This window comes from Sitodiplosis mosellana, unplaced genomic scaffold, assembly GCF_009176505.1.
Source record: "Sitodiplosis mosellana isolate CC-2019 unplaced genomic scaffold, AAFC_SMos_1.0 Smas_scaffold_6226, whole genome shotgun sequence".
In the NCBI taxonomy this organism is placed as follows: domain Eukaryota; kingdom Metazoa; phylum Arthropoda; class Insecta; order Diptera; family Cecidomyiidae; genus Sitodiplosis; species Sitodiplosis mosellana.
Window position 1 is genome coordinate 13,000,767 of NW_022601467.1, and position 19,203 is coordinate 13,019,969.

The 19,203-nt window shown below is 37.4% G+C and overlaps 2 protein-coding genes across 5 annotated transcripts in view; one reads left to right on the top strand and one right to left on the bottom strand.

The window, feature by feature from the left end:
• The window catches only part of LOC129578039 (autophagy-related protein 16-1), a 58,289-nt gene that overhangs the window by 10,619 nt on the left and 28,467 nt on the right, over nucleotides 1-19,203 (top strand). The window lies entirely within an intron of this gene.
• Nucleotides 1-19,203, bottom strand: part of LOC129578037 (uncharacterized) — a 90,941-nt gene that overhangs the window by 7,435 nt on the left and 64,303 nt on the right. Inside the window, exons 4-6 of the mRNA XM_055466082.1 lie at nucleotides 6,406-6,850; nucleotides 6,153-6,313; nucleotides 2,870-3,071 (exon numbers count right to left, since the gene is read on the bottom strand). Of these exons, the coding sequence (XP_055322057.1) occupies nucleotides 2,870-3,071; nucleotides 6,153-6,313; nucleotides 6,406-6,791 (749 nt within the window). The 5' untranslated portion in view covers nucleotides 6,792-6,850. The remainder of the gene's footprint in view (nucleotides 1-2,869; nucleotides 3,072-6,152; nucleotides 6,314-6,405; nucleotides 6,851-19,203) is intronic.

Consider the following 19,203-nt stretch of genomic DNA (forward strand, 5'->3'; position numbering starts at 1 on the left):
TGGCCACTGAGCGAGTCGTTTGTCATTGGTGCGATTTGTTTTTCCATTACATTCGTTACCCTCTCTCTCTCTCTCTCTCTCTCTCTCTCTCTCTCTCTCTCTCTCTCTCTCTCTCTCTCTCTCTCTCTCTCTCTCTCTCTCTCTCTCTCTCTGTGTTATCACGCATAATTTTTTTTCTTTGTCTACACGTCTAAATGTTGTAATATTGAGCGCCGTATTTTGCATTGAGAAGAGAAGAAAAAAAAACCAGATCTGAGAGACCAGAAGGGAGCAAAAGAATAGAACCGTTACAATGCTATATAAATGGCCTGGGGCGATTAAAATATTGTATGAACCATTTTCATGTCATTTTCTAGACAATATTTTAAACGGCCACTTGAAAAACCACTTGGCAAAGCGTTTGCATTCGGTTCGTCTCTCACAGTGTCTCTTTTGATGGCTTAAACGCTCATCGTTAGGCACCATGTGATTGACGCAATTTTATATCTTTATATCGTTTCCATTGAGGTACGAAAAAAAATTCTTTGTTTGAAATCGATTCGATCGAAATCAAATCATTACCGAGACGAAAGAGAGAGAGAGAGAGAGAGAGAGAGATGTGCGGTTGATCACCGAGGGCTTCCGACGATCTCTTCGGTCCCCCCATGCAAATCATTCATTGCCTATTGTGGATTTTGTAAGATTTCACAATATCAAACCGACAAACACTCATCCGATGCAGAACAAAACAAGAATAAAAAAAAACAGATTCGTATCGTGGTAGTTTCACGATGTCATAAATTATCTATTGCAATTAATTGAGTAATTAAAGCCTAATGCATATGTATTGCACTGATATGATCTTTGTGCAAATGTTAAGTTAAACGTCCGGAATTTGTGTTCCTGTGTGGCGTACAATGTTTGTTTTTCTCCATTTGTTGCCTTTTGCTGCTGATTCGTATGCCCTTTGCATTCGTCTTCAGCTATCAACAGACAAACAGCTCAACGATAGAAAATAAGTTCGTTTTGAATAATTTATCGCTTAAATTGATTAACGGAAAATGTGTAATGTGTCTGTCTCTCAACGAGAGGATAAATGCCAGCGACAATAAATACCCATTTTTTCCTCTCGGTCGTATCTGGTATTGAATAACTAACTGTACTGTTTTGTTAGTTATTGTGACATTGTGTCTTTTCTATTGTGACATTGGCGCACTCCCCACAATCGCAGAGGTTAGGATCATATTTCACCGAGATAAATCGCAATTGATAGATCTATCTGTAAGCATTTGGTTAAAGACCTCTTCATTACCAATGTCGTTTGCAAGTTATGTGTGATCATTCACGTTGAGTCCCACGTTCAATGTAAATTATGACTTACTATACGTAGGAACTTGGTCTGTATTTACTTGCCTTCCCCTTCCCTCTTTTTTTTGCACACATTTGCATTAATTTAAATCAATAGGGCGTTTCTGTGTTCGGCTCATAATTAAAATATTCCAATTAGAAATGGAACGGCCCGAAGTCGTTCAACGTTGTTAAATGGTTAACTGCCCAGACTTTTTGCCCTATGGAAATAGGCTAGGTGAAAATGGTATACGATTGTTCTTTTTTTTGCCTCTCTGTTTTGGTTTAACTAATTCAATTTATGGCCGGAATATAAACTGTACAAATAAGAAGTGTGGTCGATTGGCGTCGAATAAATGGTGATGACTTCCAATTTATTTGGCTCGTTTAAAAACGATCGTATGCTCATTCACAATTTATGAAAATCATCGTTGAAATTACTGGGTCTCGATGGAAAAAAAAAGATGCTATTAATGTGATCGTTTTCTAAACACGCTGCCCCATTCGCGCACACATATCGTGAAAAAAAAATTATTAATAATAATTCCCGCATTTTCACACTTTACGAAGAAGAAAGAAACAAAAGAAGCGTTCAAAGAAGCGAAGCAAAAAAGAATTGAATGAAAAATATTGAGATCAGGCTACAAATACAAGCGACACGATCATTTACACCATACAATTGCGCTTTAATTGACTGGCGTTCACGACTTATGCTCTTCTTATTTCATTAATCAGTTTGGGGCTCTTTTTATTTTTGCTTCTCAATCTATTTGCATCTTCTCGTATTTGACTATTACTAATTATGAATCGGTTTCTCTCGGGTTTTTCCTCTTGCCTTTTGAAAGTGTTTCGAGCACATTTTTCTTGTGCCGATTTACAGTAATTACAACACAATGTGGCTTCAGCATTAACCGTAATTAAATAATACTTCCGCAGGCGTCAGCTGTTTTGGCTCTTAAATAAAGTAGGTTAGGATCTTAATAGAGTCGCTCTCCGGTTGACAATGCCATAAATCGTCGATTGAATTTGTACATGGAACTCTCTGTCTTTCTCTTGGGTGTTTTTTTCTTCTTCGAATTCCATTCGAATTGAAAGAAAGTATTTACCCTGAAACGGTGTTTGCAAATGACAGCTTGATGTTCTCGCAGTACAAACAAAAAATGATTCAAACGCAAAAGTCCATTCAACTATAAAAACATCTATTAACTTTCCGAAACATGACTTTTCCGATATGAAACGTGAAGTAAGCGACCAAGCGATCGTCCAAACGAACGAAAGAGAGTTGGATAAAAGTGTAAAGGAAGCTTCTGTCGGCAAAGTGTACAATATAAAAGTAAAAACTCAAGCGCGGCGCTCAAAAGAAGACATTTCATTTTTTGTTCTTACTTTGCCCATGCTTGATGTTTTCATTTTTTGTTCACCACAAAAATATAGAGAAAAAAAACGCTAATTAAATGATCAGGTAATAGAATAAACGATCCTTTTTTTGCTTCACTTTGCCCTTTTTTGGATTGGAATGAAAAAGAAAATGCAAAATACTCACCTGCATTTGAATTCATTTTCGCCCAAGCACATCTCGAAGCAATCCTGTCGTGAATTTGCCGTTGTACTGCGTTTTGTGAAACCGTTCAACTTGTAGTTCTGTACGCGATCGATGCACCAAGCACGCGAACATGGTCGAACGCTTAAACATGACTTTTGCGCATAAATGGTAAATACCGGGAATTGTGATTTGGTTAATGCACCTGAAAATACATTTTATAGAAGAAAAAAAAGCGATTAGAAGCGAAGAATCAATAAAAAACAAGACCACAGATCGTCGCTTCGCTCCTCTCTGCGTTCTTTATGTTATTTAAAATTGAGTGTTTAAATTAATTTGATGTTTCCATCAAATTATTCATCGAAGCACTAAATGGAATATAGTTTCAATCGAAGCATACATTTCTTTATTTTATGAAAATTATTGGAATTAATATCTGGTATGTTCGATTCGGACTCTATTTTTTCTGAAGATGTTAAAATCGACGATGTCATGGTGGAAATTGTTAATTTATGTAATTCAGTCAAGATGGGAAAAATGAAAGTTCAAGTTCCAATAAAACAAAAATTATTATTAATATTGATATTATAAATAATAATAAATCAATCAATTGAATAAAATTATAATTCTAATAATGGGTATTATGTACGTTCAATGTGAATATGGATTGTACATTATTTCACATTGGGAATTAAAATAATGTAAAAAAAATTTTCTGAGTTATCTCAAAAGAGAATTACGTGTACATGATTTTATTTCATTTTTGTAATTAGGCGTAATTGCTTCATTTCAAATTAGAACTTTGGATAGGAAAAAGAATTAATTTTCGGTCCAAAAAAGTGGCCCAAAGAGTCTTAAAATTTTCTCGTGAAAAAAAAACAATTACAATAGCCTATATTCCAGATGAATATCCATGTATACTACATTCCATGTAGTGCTAAAAACAACGGCTAACGCGCATACACACAACACACACACGCTGCCGTGTTTACATTAATACAAATCAGTTGCCGCGGAAGAAAAAGAAAGAAAAACACTTGTGATGGAACATCACAGCAAAAACACACATGAAGCGCGCACATGCAAAATTAAAAAGAAGAAAAAAACCAACCAACCAGCTACACAATTCTATTGCGCACATTCTCGATATTGCTTTTGTGCGGAGGAAATGAAATCGAAAGAAAAATCAATTCCAGTGTTTTCATCTGCATGCGCCACGTTTTTCTTCTTTTTTTTCCGCAATCGGCTGAATACTTGGTTGAAATAGAAGAAAAAAACAGCGGCTTGCAATGCCATTTTTATTTCAATTAAGCAGACGCAATGTTTTGCTCTCAACAGTAAAAATGATTTGCCGTTATTTTAATGAATGAGCTGCGCGCGCTCGCCCGCGATTCCCGACATTAACGTTACTTTCAATTTAAGCCTAACTCATTTTCAACGCCAATCTTCCGAAATAAGGACAGGATTTTTCATTTGTTGGTTTTCCGAAGAAGCAAAAAATTTCAACATTTTCTTTAATGTCCATCGAGAAAATCGAAACAAGAAATAATGAGAATGAATGCATGCAAAAATAATGACTGATTATTGCGAGGAATTCGAATATAAAATTCCAAGCGAAATTGCCATGGGTTGAATCTCATAATTAGACAAAGAAAAACTCATTCTTCCACATAAATGCCACTTTTCTTGTTGTTACTATTGTGTCGTCGTCGTCGTTCGGATCGCTATGGGTTTTGCACAGTGTTATCAGTTGTCGATTTTGTGGCGCTGTATAATGTATAACATTAAAGCGTTCGTAGCCCACAGTCTAACAGCAGTCAGAACCATCTTTTCCTACGTCACCCATTGTCGAATTTATATTGTGAATAATTTGCTTTCAGCCACAAGCGTGTAAATAAACTGAATCGATTGCAGCATATCTGAACGGCGGCCAAAACCAAATCTAACATATAACACAAGGGAACAAAAAAAGCGCACACAGTACTCGCGTAGTAAGTTTAATTTATGAGCACCTTCAACCATAACTCATTTTGCTGTCGTATATTTTCCTAACACATATCAGTGCACCAGTTGATAGTGATGGTTTCAAATACGGGAACAGCACCAGCAGAAGAAGAATAAAAGGCATTGATTTGAAAAACGCCAATTGAAAAACTCAAATCGAAACAGAGCAATGTTCACAGCCAACGACTCAAAACGGCCCATACACCAAATGCAATGGGAAAAAAGGAATTAGACATCGGCAAATAAAATTTACGATGGGGTGGAGTGTTGAGATCGAAACATATACCGAAGCGAAACGATCTATGATCAAGCGAGAATATAATATGCGGGCTTCGAATTTCATTACACCTAGCGCTATATTTTTCTAACCCGAACAGCGCGACGCGCGCCACATATACGTCTCTCTCTCTCTCTCTCTCTCTCTCTCTGTGCACAAGGAGAAAAAAAATAGAGGAAAAAATGCAGACACATTTTGATCAAAGATCGCAATTATTAATATTGACCACGCTTTTAAATCATGTATCATAAATCATCGGTAAGTCTTAGGTGAGCGTGCGCGATTTGAATTTGTCAGTATTCGAAAATAACAAATTGTGTGAATGCAAAAATGTGCACTGCAAACGACTGAAAAAAAAAGACACGATGTGTACTCATATATAATATGGATGTGGCAAATGGAAATAGCCTCGATTATTAAAATTATCACCTATTTTTGTATGAGAAAGACAGAGACAGAGTGGCAGAGCACATTTGGTTTGCTTGGCAGCGACGCTATAAATTGCATTACACGCATTTCCAAAGGCCAACCGTCGATTTGGAAGTCTCGTGGTGCGAGCGACTTTTTGTTACTATTCGCCCGATTTCCGTGGAAGAAATAAAACACTGCGGCCACATGAAAATGTGCATAATGATATCGCCGTACCAAAGGCACGCCACGTATCGTCCCATTTTTTGAAGAAAAAAAACGCCATCACATTTGTTTACATGAGCTCAGATTTTTCTGTCTTCACCCACCCAATGAGAGTGCGGTTAATTAAAATTCCCATAAAATTATCGATGCGGCGCTTCGCAATGGCCTCAAGATGCTTCTAAATCAAAACTACAAACAGCATTTAATGCCAGAGTTTATATGTCGTTTTTTTCGTGTTTTCTGGCTGCAGAACAGGATGAGCCATGCGTTATTACGTATTTTGGGTGGGTTCCAGTGCATTTGTCATAATTATAATACTAAGCACACACACACACACACATACATTTTCTCATTTTCATTTTTTTCACATACCTGGCAATTTATCAGCATTCGATGAGAATAGAACACACAGTCCAGTCTCATAATTGACGGCTCCGCATGTTTCGTTGGCTTGACAAGCTTCCAAGCAATCGGTTAACATGAGTGTTCCTGGCATTGATTCTAACAATTGATCGGGTGCCGAAAATACGTAACTAAAATAAAATAGTGCGTGTTAAACCACAAAGTCAACATGTTTGGATCAATCGTCGCTTAATTTTCGTTTTTCTCATCTTTCAACACATACCCAGTAATAATTTCGAAACCAATCATATCGGGATCACATTCGATTGCCTCATTTTCCCCGCTGGAAACTGAATTATCAGCTAATGGTGCTGACACAGCTGCTGGTGATGGCAAAATGTTCGATTGTGCACTCGTTTGCTGAGCTGGTGATGATGATGCTGCTGCTGGTGGCGCTGCTGGTTTTTCTGTATTGGCTAATGCTTGGGCGGATGGTTGTTCTTCAAACTTTGTTGCATCATTTGATGAGGCCAATGCAATATTATCATTTGGTGGTGCATCGGCTGCATTTGCTATGGGCAAATCTATTTTGGATTTTCGTCGAACGCCACTTGTCAGCGAACTCGATAACAGGACAATTAAAAATAAACTTGCTGCTTTTGGCCACATTTTGTCTAATTAGTATTCGTTATTTCTTTAGTATTTCGAGAATTGATGTGTGATAAAATCTGGAAAAGAAGAAAGAAAGAAAAATGTCATTAAAAATTGATGCCACTTCAAGAAATAACTATCTATCGATCAGTTGGAAATGATAATAAAACCGAGGACAGTTGACAACGGTCAGTGTTTTTCTATAATGACTTTTAATTGTAAGCGATTAGAGAGATAAGTGTCTTTCAAAGTGTTTCAAATTAGTCATGGCGGTGTGCTGGCTAACCAGTCGAACGAGTGTACGTTTTGCTTCGGCAAAAATTAGCCGCTTGGATAAACAATTCTCCACTTCGGTGGCATCTATTCTTGGATTCCAAATAATTGCAAACGTTTTTTCCCTCTTTCTCTCTCTCTCTCTCTTTCTTTTGTATTCATTTCCTATCAATTCATCGAGTCAGTATCGATTTCAATGAACGGGAACAATTCCAAGTATGTTTCAGATTGATAATTTCGCGTAAAATGAATAAATATATCGACCAAGTGCAAAGAGAAAAAAATAATGCGAAAAGAACGTTCAATCAAGAGACAATTTACTATATATTGGCTGCATACTTTTTGTTTTGCCTCACGTTTTATCTATGCGTTTCTTTTTTTCGCTTTGGCTGCGATACTGCATTTCTTCTCATTCATGTTTTGTTTTTGAAAACGCCCAGAAAACCAAGTGGCAAAAGAAAGAAAACCGCGTACGCGCGCGAAACCATCACGTGCGCATAATAGAGACACTTTTCCGTTGTATTTTCCGGATAATGGTGCTTAAAATGTGTTCAGCATTGCAAACTATATACTGCATTTATTATTTGAAAGAAGAAAAATAAAACTAAGAACAACAGCAACGGCAACGAAATCGAGCCAAGTCTCTTCGTGCTACGCAACGACGCAGTACAAAATTAGAACACATAACAATAAAACAGTTAGATGCATAAAAAATTCAACGCGGTTTGAACTCGTGCACAACAGCGCAACATTGGCAGTTAACATTGTGTATGCTATCCGGATTGCGCGTACGAGAGAGCGGGCGAGCGAGTGAGAGAGAGAGGGAGAGAGAGATAGAGATGGCACGCTATATCGCCGCGCTTTGATTTTGTGTGTCGATATGAATTAGAATAAAAGTGTACCGCATGCAGTTAGCACGTTACTGACTTCAATTTTATCTCACTCGCGAGCGCTCATTGTATTCTGGGTGCTGGGGCTTATGTGCATGGAGTGTGTGTTCCACGCATTCTTTTTTGTTCACGCGAACTTGTAAATGATGGAAGCAACATTCTCCGATTCTGATGAACAAGAACAACAACAAGTGCAGCAGCAACAGTCAACCAAAAAACGACACATATCGCATCCCGATAGTGCTAACACATAAGTTTTAATTGTGAAATGGTGTTGCATTCCGCAATACCATCCATTCAGCCTGCATACCAAAATGAATAAGAAAGAAAAAAGATCCAACACTTTAATCGCCTAAATAAACAAATCGCAATTGTCCGAAAAGATGAAACTTATCTACTTAAATATTCGATTTTGTTGTTATGTTCGTCGTCTTAGCTCGATCGAACGCCTTGTGTTCGCTTCAAAAAGCAAAACGAACAGAGAATGGAATGATGTAGGCTCAATTCGTTGCGAGTTTGAATATATAGTTTGTCGTTTCATTTGATGGAAAATCATATTGCTGGAACTGATTAGAGCCAAAATGACATGTACCTTTGACAAAAGTACTTAGAGGAAATGATCTTGAGCTCTTGTTACAACGAAACGAACAGACAGTGCTTGTCATGTTTTTTTTTCTTCTTCTTCTTCTCTCCATTTCCACGGCATATGTTTGTAAGTGATATGTTTGGAATAGTTGAAAACCCATTACGAACTTGAGTAGGTATCAACAAAAACACACATATTGAATCAACGTAAAATGTGCATTCATATCGAATGAAATGGCTTGTTGTGCCCGATTCTGAAATGCCAGCATTTGAGATGTTTTTTTTCCCCTATCTCGGTTCATTTCATTTTTTTTTATCTAATTTAAAATCCAAATTGAAATAGATCCTTCGGTGCATTGGACATAAGCATATGGAATGTTGTTTTAAAAATAAATATACATTTTCGTTCTTGATTTCAAGACGCGAGCTTCAGTTGTCACGTACGTATGTCGCTTACATGTGTGAGTGCGCTCGAGCGCACGCAGAATAAATACCATTATATCTATCTGTTGAATTGAAATACACAAGGGGAAATTCGTCTGACAAACAAAACATTGTTTTGGAATTATCACGTTTCCATGGTATATCTACGTTTAGCACGTGCCTTTGGTACGCTGGTGACCATTTTATCGACAGAAATCAAATAAAAATCACAGCAGTTTGCACAAACATAAACGGAACCCGTACAAATATTATTATTGCTTCGATTCTAATCTGCACTCAGAAATTCAATGAGCTTCGATGCGGAATAGCGTTTTGATAACGTGGCCATAAGTTGTTCACAACAAAATCGATCTAATGCCCATGTAATTCGGCATTTCAAACATATTTTTTTTCTACATATCTGAAAACAAATATTACAGTTATCATTTATGCAAAGAACATAAAACGTGATGAAATGCAAGCAATTTCGATATTGAGTCGAATGGTTTGGTGAGTTTTATTTGGACTTTTAGCCGCCACGTAACTCATCGAGGACATGATGTACATGATGCTCTCCACCGTAAGAATGAAAAAACGAGAAGAAAAAAAAACAAATCGAACGGCATTCAAACGTTTTATCGGAAAAGATTCGACCATTTTCCGCAATGAATACATGAAGAGCACACCGTACACTGCATTTCCGCAGTCATATCTCGCAGGAAAAAAAAGTTACGTAATTGTAACATTTGAGTCTATTATTAGGTGCGTGTGCACATTTTGCGTCACCGACGTGTTTCTCTCTGCTGGCTGGATGGCTGGCTGGCTTACTGGCTGCTGCTGCATGCACAATGCGGATGCATTGAGCATTGGAAAACATACAAGTGCATCTCGCACGAACCCAGCAAAATATTCGAACATCATTTTATACATTTCTACAAGTGGAACGAAAAATTAGTCAAACAGTTTTATATTGTACATACATATCTCTATATAGATATTGTATGAACACGTAATATTTGCACGATCCATTCTCATTCTATCATCATCTGTCTATGCACGGTGGTATGGCTATGGCAAATAGATATATAGCATCGGGTTGCTATGCTGTTTGATTTTTATTGCTGGGAAATGCAAATTTAAATTGGTATATTCCAACACAATTAGGAGAAAGAAAAGAAATTAAGACACACAAAATGCAATAAAAACCAATAAAACATTACATTCAATTGGGTCTATGTATTAAAAACAAAAAGTTGATGCCTTTGCAAATAACATGCGAAATAAATGTATATTTATGGATGTGAGTGCATAACAAATGATTCAAATTGAAATTGATTACCATACAAAAAAAAAGAAGAGAGAGACAGAGAGAGAGAGAGAGAGAGAGAGAGAGAGAGAGAGAGAGAGAGAGAGAGAGAGAGAGAGAGAGAGAGAGAAAGACGGAACGAGTAATAAAAACGTGGAACACAATTCTTTATTATTACTCTGTTTTTTTGTTTGTTTTTCGGTTTGTGTGTCGGGATGGTTGTTGTTTTTGTTTTTCGATGGAAGCATTCAACCTGATGAGCGATAAGTTCGAGATCATTAACAACTGTTATTCGGTATTTGATATTTTGCATTCATTATGTTATGCTTTCGTAGTCATCAGGAAGGGAAAAAAAAGAGAAATAGACGGCCGCTGCAGCAGCAGCAGCAACAGCGAGAATAATTTCATGCGCGTGTATGATGAGTATCTGGAAGTCTCAACTGATAACAGCCGAAAACACCACAGATTTGATCGGAATGGTGGAAAATGCAACGGAAAGCCTAACAAAAGCGTCGCATATCATCGCCGTTTGTGTGTTTACCAAATCAGCAACTTAATCCAACATCCAACTATTTTTTTTTGTGCCGACAAAATTTTCATTAAAATAAAACGAAAAATCAAGCAAGAACCCAAAGAAGCAAAACCAACTCGATGCATCTACCTGCCAACAGAACGAAACAACCGCAAAATTTGCAAGGAAAAATTCCTACTGCAACCGTGAAACGATCAACGAAAAAAAAACCATCCACAAGAACACAACAGCACACTCTCTGTACAAATAATGCTCATAGACTCTTTAATTAGAAGCAAATCCAATTTCATTCGATGCGCAAAATAGTCACGTAATGAACAGAACCGGCAATGTAATCGGCTCGATGTTTGTGAAAATGAATGAACTCTTCTCTCGCACTCCGTGGATATTTTCCTCGTCTCTGTTCGACGAGGCTAGGCAAAATGGGCGCTTTTTGAAGAGTAAACAATACACCAAACCATGCGATATACACAACGTGTATGTATAAATATGTAAATAGTGTGGAGATGCAGGCCTCCTGCATTCAGAGGAAAAAGAAGCAAACGAAACAAAAAAACAACAACAACAGCACCGAACAAATGAACGATAGAGATGCTTTGCACGTGAATATGTGGTAATATATGCTCACGACGGTTCATGATTTGCCATTTCATTTGGTGTGATATATGCAGAACTTGTGGAATGTCGCGACCATGACTCTCTCGGGATATGCGGAATTCAATAGATGAAACATATATTTCAGTCGAATTAAAATCACTGGCGGAAAGGAAACAGCAATGCACATGCACACACGATTAGCATGGCATGTTACATTTATCGTCTCAGATGCACACAAGCACACACATATACACTTAACACTCTGCCAGCCTGCTGGCGCGCACCGCCATCGTCATAACGATAGTATGATGTGCGAAAATCGTACGGGATGCTCGCCGATCTTGACTTGTTCGGGACGAGAACGAGCGAGTGTCGTATTCGATGCAAAGCCCATTTTCATATCAGTTACTTTTTGCACCAATATATTATTTCACTTTTATCTAAATCTTTCTCTTTCATATCATTTCCATTTCGCACACTCTTTCTCTCTCCTTCTCGGTTTCGTTCTCTATCTCATACAGTCTTTTTCTCCCTTCGATTTATCGTTCGGTTGCGTTTGCATTGTATGTTTTTAGGCTATTGCTCCCAAAAATAAAAATTCTTCTCTCACTGTACTCACTGTACCTCACTGATTTAATGCCGTAATCATTTTATTATTCTGACGTAAGCAACAGACATGAAAAAATTACAATATGCGACAGCTTTAACAAATACGATCAAAGGTGTTCGCGCTTTTCTTTCCAACTGACTGTTTTGAACGAAATATATGTTGTGTGTAGTCTCTACTCTCTGCTCACCGCTCATCATTCACATCTCTCCCTTCTCTATGCTTGCCAATCGCCCATCGAGCGACAGAGAGCAGGTATGCACATACCATGTCTTTCAATTTGTTCTGCATGACTATGGACAATTTAATAGCACATCGCATGATTTTTGCTATAATTCTTTCGACTCGTTGGTTGATTTTCAGCTCTCTCTCTTTCTATCTTTCTCTCTTTTTTGCTCTCCATCCATCTCCGTCTATCTCTCTATTGCACTCTTCATCGCTTGCCATCGTTTTATGATTCCATTTGAATTTTATTCACTTACAATTTTATCCGGTGTTTGATTTTCATTTCATTTCTGCTCGATTCAATGTTTGATCTACTAATCAAAGTTCACTAAATTTGCATGGCCATAAAATCAATGAGCGTAAAAATTATGGTGGCAATGTATGAAATTCGATTTTCCTTTTCAAACGATTTATATGGAAAATAACATGCATTTTTGCGACGAAAGCAAAATGTACTTGACTCTGCATATGAAGCGGTGCAATTATTTGTTCATTACGCGAATTGCTATTGCATTTTATGATTTGACAGCAAATGTCTTTATTCCTTATGGCAGCTATTCGATTGAATTTCCGTCCATCGAGAAATTGACTCAGAAATATGTTCTATGTTTGCCAGCATAAAATAGCTTATTGAAATTAAAGGCAATCGCGGCAAAGTCATAGCGCCACACAAATAGAATGCTCTTTTTTCTTCTTTTGTTTGTTTCGATTTCAAGCACGGAAACTTGATAAATTATGCATATATGCATTCGAGGTTTTATGTTGATATCGCGCGCGCATTAATTACAAATATAATGCTGCAAAACGGTCGACCAGCGCCAAGGAATGACCATGATATCCAAAAAATACAGCGAACAAAAAAGACAGTGGTGTGTTCGTAAATCTAGTGTTAATCACAAGCATTTCCACATTAAAATTCATACGTTGGCGAGCAAGAATAAAAACTACAGAAAAAAAACCATAAGGAAGAGACGATTCAAGTTTATCTGCTAATTTATGAAAATTCATTCGGTTTGGCAAAGCATACATACAGCCATGCATTTCGAAGTGATTTGAACACGTTTGACATTGTAATATGGGTACATATTCTAATCAGAAATGGTAGGGGGGAGAGAGATATTTGGTTTGAAGTTAGGCAAAGGAAGTGAATGTGCCTAGTGTGCACTCTTTATGACATGTACGATGCACCGAAAATCAATTTAACCTCTGCAACGATGGATTGGTCGTGCCTGAATACCATCTAACAACACCATCGCACGAAATGAGGCATTTGAAGTGTATGGTGTTTATATTGTGATATTTGAAAGGAGAGCGTGCACGAAACTGTCCGACAGCAGCACCAACTGAAAAGCATAAAATGTAAGCCCAAAAACTGAAAACCGATTAACCGGACACTTTGAGGAAATCAGTCTGAATGGTGCCGCCGACGAGATGAGGCCGTGTGTCCAATGAAACACACACACACATACGGAATGAACTGTGTAATGAAGGCATGTGCGCTACCCAACAAAAGAACAAGTTGCCTGAAAATGCAACATCTTTTCACATCGTATTACTTGCGACATGAACTTTGAAAGGTGAAAATTGTATACGATTCCTATCAGACTAAAATGTTCATTTAAATATTTTCCCCATATTGTGTGTGTGTGTGTGTCTGTTTACCTTCTTTTTTCATTTGTTAAAAATCCACTCTCTGGCTCTTCTATCCAGTTGACGAACGTGTTTTGCACTCTGTGGGCTATTTTGGTGTGCCCGGTATCATCGTTCTATCGGATTTACCTACACGAAAATCGACTTGTTCATTTCATGGTGCTTGTTACTCGTGCAGTAGTCCTTTTTCGCAATGTTGAACAACGTGCCAATAACACGCCGACAACTTCTATTTACATTTTGCGCTTATTACTCAACCGATCCCGAAATAATCATAGTAATAAGAATGAGAATGAAAAAAAAAACCAAACAAACAACAAAAACAGAGACAGAATTACACAAAAACATGACCAAATCAATGGGACATGTGCTAGCCCATAAATGAAGTTGGCCAAACGACCAACGAACATCGGCAGATGATGTTGAAATTGAATAAAACACATACACACACACAACAAAAATTTAATAAAACCACACAAAGCAGAGAGAAGAGCGAGCGAAAAAACAACTAGTAATAGCATCAGCATCAGTGGCAACAGCAGCAAAAAAAGCACAACAAAATCTGACAAAAAAAAAGTTTTATATTCAGATTTTAATGAACTTTCCACTGCACTAAATCTGAATGAGCACTAAACAAATAAGAACCATTGGCAAGTATGTGCCTCGTTAAAATCATTACACTGTGTGCCTGATGCTGTTAGATTCGGAGCCCGTTCTGCGCGCACTCGGTCTCAAAGATGTCTCCAATCTTTCTCACTCGGTTTGATCGCGCTTGTTTTTTTAATCTCTTTCCGTCACCTTTCTTCTGTGTGACCAATTTTAATGCAGTTTATTTGGAATTGCTCGCGCGCGCTACGTTATTGTCAGCGCTCATTCTTTTATAGGCACACTTTTTTTTCGCTCTCCTCGCTGTTACTCTACTCTTTGTCTGTCGCTCGCGCACCTTGACTTGACGTTTTGTGTGTATGCTTTTCTTCCAATTTTTTTTTCCTCATTGCTGTTGCTGTTGCTGTTGCTGTTGCTGTGTTTGGCTTCATTTTTTAAAGAAAGACAGAGAGACGAGGCCGAGAGCTGCTGAGCTGCTTTCAATACCTATCGTTTTGTTCGAGTACGAATTGCCAATCGAAATTTGATAAAAAGTGTAAGATTAGAGTCACGTGAAACGATGTAAAAACATAAAAACACGGTGTCTGTAAATGGCTCTTCTTTTCCATTTTATACCTCAGTTGATGTGTGTGAGTCTCTTTCTCTCTCTCTCTCTTTCTCTCTCTCTCTCTCTTTCTCTCTCTTTTATACAATTTATTTATATTTATTTGTTGTTTTATTATGGTTTTCTTCTGGTGTGTTAAGAATTCGTTCTCCCCAGTGTATGATGTAGTTTCGATTGGGTGCAAAAATATCAACACTCAACTTACTGCTGGATATGTGAATAATATGAAATTGCGCTGAAAAGCAACAGTAGAAACAGGGAAAAAAAATTGAACGTATGTGGAACACACAGCATCAAAAGAAGAAGAAAAAAAAACACACACACACCGTATAATAGAATGCGAAATCGCGGTTTTGGATTAGCTGTTAGCTTTTAGATTGGCCAGGAAGGAGAAAGAGATTCTTTGGTACAAGAATCAAACAAAGTAAACAATACGCTCATTCTGCGGAAGAAGACGAGAGATTGAGTAAAAAAAAACCAGCAGCCGCAGCAACATCCACGAGCTCAAGCTTTGCGAGAGAGAGAGAGAGAGATAGCACACACAGCGATCAATGGTTTGGCAAGCAAAGTGACTAATCAGTTTACTAAATCTTTTCACTTTGTGTGAAGTATGCAAATTTAATGTTTGCCGAATGCGAGCATAACATTCGTCGAATTTATTTTGTTAGTGTTTATCTTCGCATAATAACGGTTTATCTATGAGACAAAATGAAGTGAAATTCAGATGGAGCAATGAAATAATGAAAAAGAAAACACACGGCGCGCATACACACTTTGAAATCTCTGCTGGCAAAGAATGCAAAATAAATGAACAAAGAAATGAAGCTAATGTAATAATGTTTGTTATGGGGCAACCAAGTGGAAAACCGCATTGAAACCAAGTTTGAAATGTAATCACAAAATTCTCAAGAATATGGAACGAAAAAAAAAAACAAAATCTAATGGTGGACAGCTGCCTCTCGCACCTCGCTCAACTATATCGTTCAATTTGTTGCTGGTACATTTTTTTGTTCTTCCTTTCTGTCGACCAATTGATGACGATTCAAACTAAAAACTAAAAATATCATCGTTACATTGACTTCTAATAACCACCACAAAATTCTAATCCAAACACAAACAAAAAAGAGACGTTTTTCCCATTCTTTTCTTTTATGCCGCAGAAGAAAAAATGTCGAGAATATGCGCACATACACACACAAAAATCGCTAATTTGAATATAACAACAAGTTTACCGTTTAGGTTTTTGTTCTGAGACAAGACTCAACCTGCACAAGTCCTTCATTATACATTCTTCAATTTTCATGCCTGTCGACCTAGTACAGTGAACAGCGAAATCATTAAATATTCCGAAATCTTGCGTGTCAGCCAGAAGAAAATCGATAAACCATCATCGTTACGTGTTTTTTTTCATTTTCGTTGTTGTTGCTGCTGCTGTTGAGTTGAATGCTCTCTATGGGTCTTTTGCTATCCTTATAGTTTATCTGGTTCGAAGCGCTTTAGTCATATATGCTATATTGATGATTGGGAAATGAAAGCATCGTTGCTGGTGAGCAACAGGTAAATATGAGGATGGAGCAATGGATTTTTTTTCTCTCTTCCGAATCAAACAGCAACCGAGAATGAATGTATTGCATATAGTATGCCAATAAGCTTCTGCCGCGTTTAAGCGACACGAACGAAGAGAAGTTTTCCGTGAAATCATCACAGCCAAATCCATATGGAAACGCACAAAAATGCTTGCAACCAAGGACAAAACATACAGAAAAATGCATATACTAGTGCCACAAAGTATTTTTTCCCCTCTATTGGCATCTGAACATAAGTGTATGAGAATGATGATGCAGTGTGCGCTCTAGTCGATGTTGTTGTTGTTTATTTGTGGCTGTAAATGTCATAGAAGAATATAAGCAGTCCATAGAGACATTGATTGACATATCTTTAGCTGGGTTTAAACGCATGCGCATTCAAAACTATAAGTCCACATATTTTCCATATGCCGTAATTTTCTGTACAATCGTCGTCGTCGTCGTCGTCGACGCCGTCGTGGTCGTTTTTTTTGTTAATGTGCGAGAGAGCCATGTGAGCATTTACTTTCTTTTAAATGCCTAATTCCGATTTTCTTGATGTGCTTGCATTTGTGATCATTTATTGCAACGGTCGTTTTTCTCTCTCTTGTGAACGTACGTTCAAATTGAGTGCCACCGATTCAGCGATTAGATTCTTTTGAAATTCGTCTTTTCTTTTCAATTCCATACAATTGAAAAATCAAAAGACTTAAATGAACGCATAAGAGACGAACGAGAATAAAAAAAACGCAGAAAGAGAGAGAGAGAGAGAGAGAGAGAAAGAGGGAGAAATATAAGAAAAAATTGAAAGATGAACAAAAATGTTGATGCAAACAACACGGAAGTAAATGATGCACAATACTGACGACGACGATGACGACAAAAACTGTGCTCATTTGAACTGGAAACTCAATTGGCGAGTTGAAATGAATGAAAGGAAAAATGCCAAAATAGCTAAATGCTGGCGAATTATCCCTTTTCAGAATTTTTTCGGAATTTATTACCTTTCTATCTCTCTCTCTCTCTCTCTCTTTCTCTCTCTCTCTCTCTCTCTCTCTCTCTCTCTCTCTCTCTCTCTCTTTCTCCATTTCAACGATGTGCTTCGTCTTTCTTCTCTCTATAATGTTGATTTTGTGCCTAGATGAACTGACAACAATCGTTACTATGGCTCTATGTACCCATAATAAGCGAAAACGATTTTGAAATATTCTCTCCAATGTGCGCTTGTCACGCATTGAATTGGTGAATATGCAAAAAAATGACTTTTGATGAATATCTCAGCATCGCAAGATTACTTGAAGCGTCAGGACAATATTATTCTCTATTTCCATTCCCTCTTTCTCTTCGGTTTGGATGTGTGCTTTGCTGTGCTCCAGCAAGCTTTATTTTAATTGCACTTGACACGGAATTAAAGCCACGGCATTCTTGTGACCTTTTCATATGAGAGAGAGAGAGAGAGATGTCGTCAAAACATTGAATGGGCTAACGATTGTATTCAAAACCGAAGAATCCACTTGTTTAGTTTATTTTTCATTTAATGATCGGTAGCCGTTTTCGATGAGAGGGACACCGAGACAAAGACTGCACATTTAATTGTTGGGTTGCGTTTGTCTGTTTGAAATTGTCACTTTCAGCATATTTACGGTTCTTGACTACGTTCGACGAACGGCAAATTTCAAGCGCGATGATAGATATTCCGTTAGAGGGGGAACATTTTCCATAAATATATAACATTATGTTAATTGCGGCTTCGATCAACTTAGTACTCGTCGGTATATTTATATGTTCATGTTTTTTTTTCTCATATTGTTACAACTATCTGTTTAAGATTTAGAGTGCACTCTCTGGTCTCAATGGCGAGATTAGAGGATGCGGTGTTCGGCCCGAAATTACGATGTACTGTAATTTTCATATTAGATTTCAGTTGCGTTTAGATGATTTGTTTATTCGTCTTTACATTGCCATCGGTGTGTTTTATGCATATTATCTGTTTTATATGAAGAGCAAAGAGAGAGAGAGAGAAAGAGAGAGAGAGAGAGAGAGAAAGAGAGAGAGAGAGAGAGAGAGAGAGAGAAAGAGAGAGAGAGAGAGAGAAAGCAGGAGCTAAGGAATGAAATAGCTGAAACAATTGCACATTGCCTCTTGGCACGGACACAGGCAAATGGTTAACCATAACTGGTGCCACACATATTTAGTCGCCGTAATCGTATGTTTTGTTTGTTGTTGTTGTTGCTGTTGATGATGAAACTCTGTGATCAATATTAAAACCAACATTCAACATATGCAACCGATACAGATATATATATATACGGGAACATTTTTTATGCGTCATTTGATTGTGCAATTCGTTGTAATATTATATTTCATTTACTCTAGTTACTTTTTTGCCGAGCTGTTTTCGTGTATATTTTTTTTATTGTTATTCTCTCGCTGCAAAGCTGCAAAATACAATCTCGCTCTGATAAACAAATAAAAACAAACTAAGCAACCCTATCGGATCCCATTTATTTTTATGACCATTAAATAACAAACGAACCTGAAAATGCCTTAAAAAGTTCGAACTAGTC